The sequence below is a fragment of the Rana temporaria genome, chromosome 5, assembly GCF_905171775.1.
Source record: "Rana temporaria chromosome 5, aRanTem1.1, whole genome shotgun sequence".
In the NCBI taxonomy this organism is placed as follows: domain Eukaryota; kingdom Metazoa; phylum Chordata; class Amphibia; order Anura; family Ranidae; genus Rana; species Rana temporaria.
The window spans coordinates 109,519,745-109,532,185 of record NC_053493.1 but is presented as its reverse complement, the minus strand read 5'-3'; the positions used below and the strand labels follow the sequence as shown (position 1 = coordinate 109,532,185).

Below are 12,441 nucleotides of genomic sequence, written 5' to 3'. Positions count from 1 at the left end.
TATCTTTCACAATATAAAAAAAAATTGGGCTAACTTTACTGTTGTCTTATTTTTTAATTAAAAAAATGTGTATTTTTTCCCAAAAAAAAGTGCGCTTGTAAGACCGCTGCGCAAATACGGTGTGACAGAAAGTATTGCAACGACCGCCATTTTATTCTCTAGGGTGTTAGAATAAAAAATATATATAATGTTTGGGGGTTCTAATTAGAGGGAAGGAGATGGCAGTGAAAAAACACATTAGAACTGCTGTTTTTTGCTACTTGTAATGTAATGTAACCTGTAATGCCAACGGTCACCACAAGATGGCCACTCCTAGATTCCTTCTCCAGTCCTCAGCTTGCTTCTGTGAAGGCCCCAAAGCCACGGCCTCAATTACCGCCTGGACCGCACCGGCCGGTAATTGAGGCCGCGGCTTTGCGGCCTTCTGCTGGCCTCAGCTTCCTTCTGTGAAGGCCGCAAAGTTGCGGCCTCAATTATCGGCGGGCCCGCCGCGATCGCGCCCCGCACGCCGGTAATTGAGGCCGTGGCTTTGCGCCCTTCTGCAGCCCTAAGCTTCCTCAGGCGCCAGGTCACGATTTCTTGTTGCAATTGCGACCTGGCGCCCAGATTTTGTCAAGGCCTGATATAGATGAATAGAGGAGCTCTCCTATGGAGTATATAGATGAATAGAGGAGCTCTCCTATGGAGTATATAGATGAATAGAGGAGCTCTCCTATGGAGTATATAGATGAATAGAGGAGCTCTCCTATGGAGTATATAGATGAATATAGGAGCTCTCCTATGGAGTATATAGAGGAGCTCTCCTATGGAGTATATAGAGGAGCTCTCCTATGGAGTATATAGAGGAGCTCTCCTATGGAGTATATAGAGGAGCTCTCCTATGGAGTATATAGAGGAGCTCTCCTATGGAGTATATAGAGGAGCTCTCCTATGGAGTATATAGAGGAGCTCTCCTATGGAGTATACAGATGAATAGAGGAGCTCTCCTATGGAGTATATAGATGAGCTCTCCTATGGAGTATATAGAGGAGCTCTCCTATGGAGTATATAGAGGAGCTCTCCTATGGAGTATATAGAGGAGCTCTCCTATGGAGTATATAGAGGAGCTCTCCTATGGAGTATATAGAGGAGCTCTCCTATGGAGTATATAGAGGAATAGAGGAGCTCTCCTATGGAGTATATAGATGAATAGAGGAGCTCTCCGATGGAGTATATAGATGAGCTCTCCTATGTATTATACATATGGATAGGAGCAGCTCTTGATTATTAGCAAGGATGAGCTCCGGCATGTTCGCAGAGCCCGCCAGGAAGTTTGCGCTGTGCTAATCACAGGCGCCGAGACATTTCCCGATGAATGGCTGCACAAATTGGGAAATGTCTCACTGCCTGTGATTAGTGCAGCGCAGACTTCCTGGCGGGGTCTGCATCTATGATCAGAGTCGGGATAAAGGGAGAACTCTGTGATCAGAGTCGGGATAAAGGGAGAACTCTGTGATCAGAGTCGGGATAAAGGGAGAACTCTGTGATCAGAGTCGGGATAAAGGGAGAACTCTGTGATCAGAGTCGGGATAAAGGGAGAACTCTGTGATCAGAGTCGGGATAAAGGGAGAACTCTGTGATCAGAGTCGGGATAAAGGGAGAACTCTGTGATCAGAGTCGGGATAAAAGGAGAACTCTGTGATCAGAGTCGGGATAAAAGGAGAACTCTGTGATCAGAGTCGGGATAAAAGGAGAACTCTGTGATCAGAGTCGGGATAAAAGGAGAACTCTGTGATCAGAGTCGGGATAAAAGGAGAACTCTGATCAGAGTCGGGATAAAAGGAGAACTCTGTGATCAGAGTCGGGATAAAAGGAGAACTCTGTGATCAGAGTCGGGATAAAAGGAGAACTCTGTGATCAGAGTCGGGATAAAAGGAGAACTCTGTGATCAGAGTCGGGATAAAAGGAGAACTCTGTGATCAGAGTCGGGATAAAAGGAGAACTCTGTGATCAGAGTCGGGATAAAAGGAGAACTCTGTGATCAGAGTCGGGATAAAAGGAGAACTCTGTGATCAGAGTTGGGATAAAAGGAGAACTCTGTGATCAGAGTCGGGATAAAAGGAGAACTCTGTGATCAGAGTCGGGATAAAAGGAGAACTCTGTGATCAGAGTCGGGATAAAAGGAGAACTCTATGATCAGAGTAGGGATAAAAGGAGAACTCTATGATCAGAGTAGGAATAAAAGGAGAACTCTATGATCAGAGTAGGAATAAAAGGAGAACTCTATGATCAGAGTAGAACTAGAAGAGCAGTCTCCATGTCAGCCGCCCCTAGTGTCCCTCTGTCACATCACACACCAGTCATGTTGCAGGGAGGGTGACTTCTGTCGCTGATCAATTACAACGTGCTTGTTAAGCCCCCGGAGCTCAGCGGCGCCCCCTAAGTCACAAGGCATGACTCGTGTCCCCCCCCAGACACATGTTTCTAGTCTCCACCAATCGGCAGCCTTGGACTTTCATGTGAAACTAGGAAAAGAGGCGCCTCCCAGGCGCCGATTGGCTGGAGGGATCCGCGTGTGGAACAACACGTGTAACAGAAAAGTAGGTCAAGAAACTGCTTTCCCCTTCGGCTGCCTCACGTGGAGAGCTGCTCGGGCGCCCTCCCTCATTATGGAATCCTACGTCACGGCTCCGGGGAGCCAATGGGAAGCGGCGCTGGGCAGAACGTAAACAGAGGCCGCACATGGCTAGGGCGGCCGATCCATGTGAGAGTGCGATGACAGGATATCAGTGTCAGGCACAGGCCACGCCTCTTTCTAACCCACTTTGGGACTGGCACAGGTGAGCGGCTGGAGAACCACAATACCCAGCAGTATACCCCTATACTAATACACAGAGAGAGGGGAGGTGACTTACCTGCACTGCTCTCCATGTCGGTGTGGGGGGTGAGCTGTGACCAGTCAGGGAAGATGGTGATTCAGGTGGTGGGCTCCTCTCCCCGGCTTCCTCCTTCTCTCCCGCCTCTCCTCAGCTACTCATCTCTCCTGTACATGATCCATGATGGGGGATGGGGTGCTGTGTCCGCCCTCCTCGGAGTCCATACAGTGTGCCCAGGGGATGAGGCTGGCGGTGTCCCTGTGCCCGGAGATTTGTCCCCTGTCACTCCTGATAGTGTTCTCCTGTGTGTGCTGTACTGGGGGACACATCCAGCCTCCTTCTCCAGGGGAGGAGCTCCACATCAATTACACAGAATGGCCTCTGCCTGGGACTCCTCCCCGAGGGGCGGGGCTACCACACACTGTCATCTCATCCACTATACAGCATCATGTCCTATCAGTTAGGCTTCTCCACACAGATCATCATGTCCTATCAGATGGGGGGCTTCTCCATACAGATCATCATCATGTCCCATCAGATGGGGGGCTTCTCCACACACAGATCATCATGTCCCATCAGATGGGGGGCTTCTCCACACACAGATCATCATGTCCCATCAAATGGGGGGCTTCTGACTGATGTCTGTGCACCTGAGATAAGATCTGCAGTCTCAGCCCTGGTGCGGAGGGAGGATGAGGACGTGACGTAGCACGAGTGAGGTGGGAGGTGTAGGACGGCTCTATGGCGGCAGGAGACACACGCCGCTCTGAGGCTCCGTCGGCACCGCTCGTGACCTCGCAGTTCACAGCGTGAGATCTGTGAGAAGCGAGCGGGTGCCGCAACCCCGCCACATCCCCGCCCGGGACCGGGCTTACTTACCTGAAAACTGCCGGAGAACGAGCCCCTGATGGACACGCAGCGCCGGAGAAATTAAAGCTGCCGCGTTCTCAGCACTGATGTCAGCAGCCTGAGCGGTGATATGCGGTGCAGGGGTTATCAGAAATCCAGCGGAGACACGTAGCCGGGCAGTGGATCAGGAGGAAAAGCAAAGGGTCTGGTGAGGCGCTCAGTAGAGCCGAGTCCGTGCGGGCCCCCCCCCCCCCCCCGTGACCCCCCCTCCCGTTTGTTATAATACTGTCCCCCGGAATGACCATACACCAGTACATCAGAAGGTGTCTTATTGTGTAAAAATTGGAGAAGAATTAGATGCTAATCTTTTACTGGGTTAGATATCCGTGAGAACTGTATATGAAGGGAACATGAATACAAAATGCAAGTGAAATGTAAATGAACATACAATTGAATATATAACCCACACCGGGACATGATGATGTAATTGAAGAAATATCTGAGGAGTATGATATCTGGTTTATTTGAACTCACCACCTGCTGCAAAATCTCTACACTACCTGTTTTATTTAGGACATATTTAAGTGTATGGTCCCTGTCCTTATTGAATGGCTCTGGTTGGTCTGTGGAGTCAAACAGGAGGGAAATCTAGGGCAATATAAATTCTGATCTTCCCTCTCATGATCTACCTAATTGCCCTTTTATATAGTTGAATTAACGACAACCCCGAGGGCCTGGGCATTGAGACATTAGCGTTCTGAGGGGAAACTTAGGCCGGTGAAGGATGACCAAAAATACATTACTCTTTCTCTGGACTGTACCGGTAACGCACACGCGACCGTGAGAAGCTGGTAAAATTCTATTTTTTGAAGATTGGGGGACAGGGAAAAGATCATTTAGACCTTCTCTGACTCAAAGTGTCCCCCCTGTCTCTGGAATAATGAGGAAGTTCAGGGCTGATGTAGCATAGGAGTTGGCTCTTTAAAAACACTGAAGGTATTTACCTTATAAGAAGAAAATCCGGTAGCCCAGGTAATTCTGCTTAAAGCAGTAAACGTCCTCTCCCCTGCTGATCAGCCCTTTATTTCTCTTTCTCAGTTCAGGGCTCTTTCTTTCCTGTGGCCCTCTCTTTATTAAAATATCTACTTTTTCAGGACATGAGTAGTGGATAAGGGAAGATAGGAGCTCATATCAGGGAAGAAAGTCGTGGACCGTTACCTTTCCTTTTTCAAAAAAAAAATAAAAAATAAAAAAAATCCATCTCCAAACTGGGGAAGAGAATTCGACCCGCCAACAAAATGAATAGATCTACGAGGGGTGGCACTACAAAACCAACTAAGAATAACTCGGGGAATAGCTCCATACAGCAATATATGACGCAGGAAGGGAGCCTTAAAAGCCCAGGACTCGCAAAAAAAAACTGAAAAGAAGAAGATCGATAAAAAAAAAGGTGTAGGAACAGGTAGTGCGGAGAGTTCTAGAGGTGAAACGACACTAGAAAGCGAGCAAGAGCAAAATAATGCAGAGGAGCTAGCCCAAGATACACAGCCCCCTACAAAGGCAGAGATGAACGCAATGCTGTTGAGGATGGAAAATGTCATGGAAAATATCATAAGGACAGAAATTAACAAAGTAAGAATAGACCTAGGAGGGCTTCGAGAAAGAGTGGAAGAGACGGAAAAGAGAATAGAGGAGCAGGATCAGGAAATAAAATCCTTGAAAAAGCAAGTAAAGGCCTTGACTGAAAACCAGAGATTGGTGGCATATAGGATTGAGGACCAGGAGAATCGCAACAGGCGACAGAACCTTAGAATCAGAGGGTTAGTAGAAGGAAAAGATGAAGACCTAAGAGACATCATGAACATAATTTTTAACCCCCTGCTAGAGAGACCAGTAGAATCCAAGCCCCTTAAGATTGAGAGAGTGCACCGAGTGGGGAACCCCCAACAAATAGAAAGATATGGCCCAAGGGATGTGGTCGTAAGGTTCAGGAACTACGTCGATAAAGTAGAAATATGGAGTAGGCTTAGGGGGAAACCCCCCCTGAGATATAGAGACACTGAGCTACAAATATTCTCCGATCTGGCGAAAGAAACACTGGCAAGGAGGAGATGCTTGAAACCCCTCTTAGAGCTTATGCGGGCACAAAATATTAAGTACCAATGGGGATTTCCGGCGTGCCTTATAGGTATAAAGGGGGGTAAAACAGCACGACTTAGGTACCCGGAGGAACTGAACGAATTTTGCTCTAAAATGGACTTAAAAATCCCTGATCTCCCTGACTGGGTGGATTAGCTGATCTCTGCTTAGTATGGAATTCTGGAATGCTGGACGGGGAGGTGGGGGGAGGGGGGGGGGGAGGGGGTGGGGGGAGTCAAGGGGGAGCCCTGAACACCACCACGAAAGAGGAGCCAAGGATGAAGGCGAGGAGTCTTCTACCAGCGGCTCCCAGGCCAGTGGGCCGGGGTAGGGAAGGGAGGGAGGCGGGGCTGGGGAGTGAAGGGGGGGTGGGGGAAAAGTGGGAGGGCGGGGGGAAAAGGGGCGGGGGGAGGGAGGGAGGGAAACGGGAGGGGGACCATCCGTACGACTCCACAAGAATTATCTTCAAACTTATAATTAAAAAAAATAAAATAAATGACAGATATTAAGTTCCTATCATACAATGTAAAAGGATTAAACTCCTATACCAAGAGACATAAAATTCTTGGCGAATTAACGCAGTATAAAGTAGATATTGCCTACCTACAAGAGACCCACATTACCTTAGAGTCCAATATAAAGCTGCACTCACTTGAATACCCTGTTTGGTACTATGGGGATACAGTCTCATCTAGATCCCGTGGGGTTGCCATTGGATTCTCAAGAGAAGTTAGATTCACATTGGTGGACAGAATGATCGACCCTGAGGGGAGATACTTGTTTTTGAAAATAAAACTAGGAGAGGAGGATTATACCCTGGCAAATGTGTACGCCCCCAATGTGAACTCGGTTAAATATATCAGTAAAATCCTCAGAAAATTAAAAGATTTTGAAGAGGGACATGTGGTGCTGATGGGGGACTTTAACTTCTGCATGTGCCCAAGCCTCGACAGTACGTCCCGTGTACAGGGGAATAGTGGTGAGCACCTTAAGCTATTGAAAAAACAAATGTCACAAAATCAAATGGTTGATGTCTGGCGAATTCGCAACCCCAAGACACGTGACTATACGTTTTTCTCCCCTGTACATGGGACGTACTCGAGGATCGACTACATCCTCGTGGACCACAGACTTTTGGAGAGGGTGGTAGAAGCAAGTTGTGAGATCACGACACTATCAGACCATGCTCCTGTAACCATGATAATAAACACATCCATACAAAAATCCTCCCCACCTGAATGGAGATTGGATGAAGGTCTGTTGGAGGACGAGGAGGTGGTCGAAAGAGTACAGAAAGAATTGGAATGGTATTTTCAGGAGAATGACAGGGAGGATATCTCAAGAGCAACTCTGTGGGACGCTCACAAAGCCTATATAAGAGGGATTTTTATTGCAGAAGAGGCAAAGAAAAAGAAAATAAGGACGAGTAAATTAAAAACATTAAAGGAGGAGATATATAAGCTGGAACAGGAACATAAAATACAGGGACAAAAGAGGGAAACACTCCGTAAGTTAACTATAACAAGAGATGAATATAAAGCCCTTGCTGGGCAAGAAACCAAGAACTTCATAGACAGGATAGAGAGAGAAAGATATGTCTGGGGAAATAAGCCTAGTAAAAATTTGGCCAGAATGGTAAGAAAAAAGAAAACCAGGAATTTTATTGAAAAAATTAGGAACGGGAACGGGGACTTGGTATATGTGACAAATCAAATAGCAGAATCTTTTAGATGCTATTATGAAAAACTATACGATGTTCAACAGAAGTTTAGGGACCCAGCCGAAAAAAGGGAAAAGATCAGGGAAGTATTACAGCAAACTAACCTACCGAAGATAGAAGAGTGCGAGATAGAAAGAATGGAGGAATGTATAACTGAGCAGGAAATAAGAGAGGTCCTAAAAAATACCCCAAAGGGGAAAAGCCCCGGACCAGACGGTTTCACGTCAGCCTACATACAAAGGTTTAGTACCATCTTAGTCCCTAGACTTTGCCAATATTTCAATGGCCTGGGGCTAGACTACGAGATGAGTAGAGAGGCATTAACAGCTACGATTACTGTCATTAAAAAAGAGGGAAAGGACAATACGATCTGCTCAGGGTTTCGACCAATCTCACTCCTGAATGCAGACACTAAACTGTATGCAAAAATTTTGGCCGAAAGAATGAAGGGGTTGATGTCAGATGTTGTCCACCCAGACCAGGTTGGCTTCATACCTGGGAGGGAGGGTAAGGACAATGGGGTTAGGGCTCTTCTTCTCCTGGAGCAGATTAAAGAAAAGGGGACCCCCGGTCTATTCCTGTCAGTAGACGCTGAGAAAGCGTTCGACAGGGTAGACTGGGGGTTCCTGATTCAAACATTAGAATTTATAGGAATAGGCCCAAGGATGATTAAGTGGATCAAAACTCTCTATTTTCATCCATGTGCTAGGATCAAGATCAACGGATCTCTTTCCGCACCCTTCGAGATGAGAAATGGAACTAGGCAGGGTTGCCCCCTGTCCCCCCTCCTCTTTGTCCTCTCATTGGAACCCCTGCTGGCAATGGTCCGACAAAACCCAGAAATATATGGAGTAGAAGTAGGAGAAGACGAGCACAAATTGTCCGCCTTTGCAGACGATATTCTATTTTTTATAAGCAGCCCAAGAGTCACTTTCCCGAATTTAATAGCTACCTTAAAACAATATGGTGAAGTATCAAACTTTAAAATGAATACAGAAAAGACGGAGATCCTGAACATTAACATTCTTAAAGAGGAAGAACAATATCTGCGGAAGAAATATAACTTCACATGGCAAAGTGAGATAAAGTACCTGGGCATAAAACTGGCAAATAACTTTAAGAAAATATATAGAATAAACTTCATCCCCCTGCTTAATGAAATTAAAAGAGAAATTAAAAACATATATAATAAACCAATCTCTTGGTTCGGGAGGATAAATGTGGTAAAAATGGTCCTTATCCCAAAAATTCTGTATAAGTTTCAAATGGTCCCAATTTACCTGCCACCGTCATACATCAAAATAATTAACTCCCTCATAATGAACTATATCTGGAATAATAAAAAACACAGGGTGTCTGCTCAAACACTAAAACGGGCCAAGAAAAAGGGAGGCTTAGCGGTACCGGATATTAGATTGTATTACAATGCTTCGGTTCTCTCACGGGTTATAGAATGGGCTAAAGAGTCCCAGGATAAAAGATGGATACACATTGAATGCACATTAGCGAGGGCACAGCTAGGGAGATTAATTTGGAACCCACCACAATATAGATCTTTACACACGTCAACACACACAATTACACATAATGCGTGGAGGATTTGGGATAGATTACATAAACAATTAAAAACAGAATTCAACTCACCTTTAATAGAGTTAAAAGAAAATGAATATTTTTCACCAGGGACAAAAGAAGTTGGCGGAAATTGGATTACAAAGAGAACACAGTTAAAAGATATAACACTAGAGGGTAAAATTAGGACACTTCACGATATCAAATATAGGATTGGAATTAAGGCGCTTGACGAGTGGAGATACTTGCAGTTGGTGTCATTTGTCAAGCGCCTCCCACACCCTTTGCGGACACAAGAGGAGTATACTATTTTGGAACAATTATGTAGCACCGAAAGCTCAAAAGGAAATATATCTAAAATCTATAACTATCTGCAGAAAACGGAAGAGTTGGACACGCTAAAATACATCCAAAATTGGGAAAGAGATTTAGGTGTCCCAAGAGGGAAATCGTCCATAGGAAGAATCCTGAACATGACTCACACCTCGGCGGTGGATGTAAAAACCGCCGAGATGAACTTTAAATGTCTGACGAGGTGGTATGCCACCCCAGATAAAATGGCCAAATTTAGAGCGGAGGAGTCAGAGAAATGCTGGAGAGGCTGTGCGTCAAGAGGAACGATGGCGCACCTTTGGTGGGACTGCCTGAAAATCAAAGCCTATTGGAAAAAAATCTTGGCCCTCATAAAAGTAATAACAAATAAGGAAGTAGAAGATAACCCATGGGTAGTTCTCTTTCATGGGGGGGAGGTACCAGAGAAGGAATATAAGGGCTCATTGATGCCTCATTTGCTCAATGCAGCGAAACGACTGATACCCTTAAAATGGAGAGATTTGGAAAGTCCGCAAATGTGGGAATGGATCGACTCCGTAGAGGATACTTATAGGAGAGAGAAATTAAAATACGGAGTTTATAAAAATAAGATAGGGGAAAAGGATATCTGGGCCCCCTGGTTGGAATTCAAAAAGTCCTGGAGTTTCGCAGAAAATCTGAGAGAGGAATAGGAATGTATGTGCATCTAAGGGAATGAATTCAGCAAGTGGAGTCGTGGGATGGTCCTGGGTGGGTGAAGGGTGGGGGGAAGAGGGGGGGTTTTCGTTGGGGAGGGGGGTAAAGGGGGTTTTCGTTTTTTCTCTGTCACGCGGATAAAAAATTTCTTGTATTGAAAATCCGTACTTAGTATATTGGATATAGTCCCCGATGAAGGAAAAAAAAAAAAAAAAAAAAAAAAAAAAAAAAAAAAATATAAGAAGTATAAAAAAAAAAGATACGTAATAGACCACAAATGATGCTAAACCAGATGTAGAGATGGAATTATGAATAAAATCATGAGCGTGTCTCTCGCTGTGGTGAAGTCTGAAGTGGGGGAAAAAAAAAAAAAAAGAAAAAAAAAAAAAAAAAAAAAAGAAAGAAAAAAAAAAAAAAAAAAAAAAAAAAAAAAAAAAAAAAAATGGGGGGCTTCTCCACACACAGATCATCATGTCCTATCAGATGGGGGGCTTCTCCACACACAGATCATCATGTCCCATCAGATGGGGGGCTTCTCCACACACAGATCATCATGTCCCATCAAATGGGGGGCTTCTCCACACACAGATCATCATGTCCTATCAGATGGGGGGCTTCTCCACACACAGATCATCATGTCCCATCAGATGGGGGGCTTCTCCACACACAGATCATCATGTCCCATCAAATGGGGGGCTTCTCCACACACAGATCATCATGTCCTATCAGATGGGGGGCTTCTCCACACACAGATCATCATGTCCTATCAGATGGGGAGCTTCTCCACACACAGATCATCATGTCCTATCAGATGAGGGGCTTCTCCACACACAGATCATCATGTCCTATCAGATGAGGGGCTTCTCCACACACAGATCATCATGTCCCATCAGATGGGGGGCTTCTCCACACACAGATCATCATGTCCCATCAAATGGGGGGCTTCTCCACACACAGATCATCATGTCCTATCAGATGGGGGGCTTCTCCACACACAGATCATCATGTCCTATCAGATGGGGAGCTTCTCCACACACAGATCATCATGTCCTATCAGATGAGGGGCTTCTCCACACACAGATCATCATGTCCTATCAGATGAGGGGCTTCTCCACACACAGATCATCATGTCCCATCAGATGGGGGGCTTCTCCACACACAGATCATCATGTCCCATCAGATGGGGGGCTTCTCCACACACAGATCATCATGTCCTATCAGATGGGGGGCTTCTCCACACACAGATCATCATGTCCTATCAGATGGGGGGGCTTCTCCACACACAGATCATCATGTCCTATCAGATGGGGGGCTTCTCCACACAGATCATCATGTCCCATCAGATGGGGGGCTTCTCCACACACAGATCATCATGTCCCATCAGATGGGGGGCTTCTCCACACAGATCATCATGTCCCATCAGATGGGGGGCTTCTCCACACAGATCATCATGTCCTATCAGATGGGGGGCTTCTCCATACAGATCATCGTGTCCTATCAGATGGGGGGCTTCTCCACACAGATCATCATGTCCCATCAGATGGGGGGCTTCTCCACACACAGATCATCATGTCCTATCAGATGGGGGGCTTCTCCACACACAGATCATCATGTCCCATCAGATGGGGGGCTTCTCCACACACAGATCATCATGTCCTATCAGATGGGGGGCTTCTCCACACACAGATCATCATGTCCCATCAGATGGGGGGCTTCTCCACACACAGATCATCATGTCCTATCAGATGGGGGGCTTCTCCACACACAGATCATCATGTCCTATCAGATGGGGGGGCTTCTCCACACACAGATCATCATGTCCTATCAGATGGGGGGCTTCTCCACACACAGATCATCATGTCCCATCAGATGGGGGGCTTCTCCACACACAGATCATCATGTCCCATCAGATGGGGGGGCTTCTCCACACACAGATCATCATGTCCCATCAGATGGGGGGCTTCTCCACACACAGATCATCATGTCCTATCAGATGGGGGGCTTCTCCATACAGATCATCATGTCCCATCAGATGGGGGGCTTCTCCACACACAGATCATCATGTCCTATCAGATGGGGGGCTTCTCCACACACAGATCATCATGTCCCATCAGATGGGGGGCTTCTCCACACACAGATCATCATGTCCCATCAAATGGGGGGCTTCTCCACACACAGATCATCATGTCCTATCAGATGGGGGGCTTCTCCACACACAGATCATCATGTCCCATCAGATGGGGGGCTTCTCCACACACAGATCATCATGTCCCATCAAATGGGGGGCTTCTCCACACA

The 12,441-nt window shown here is 46.3% G+C and overlaps 1 protein-coding gene across 1 annotated transcript in view; it reads right to left on the bottom strand.

Annotated features, from left to right (window-relative positions):
* NR1D2 (nuclear receptor subfamily 1 group D member 2) overlaps positions 1-3,213 on the bottom strand; it is a 49,413-nt gene extending 46,200 nt beyond the window's left edge. Inside the window, exon 1 of the mRNA XM_040352996.1 lies at positions 2,895-3,213. Within this exon, the coding sequence (XP_040208930.1) occupies positions 2,895-2,910 (16 nt within the window). The 5' untranslated portion in view covers positions 2,911-3,213. The remainder of the gene's footprint in view (positions 1-2,894) is intronic.
* Positions 3,214-12,441: the final 9,228 nt, after the last annotated feature.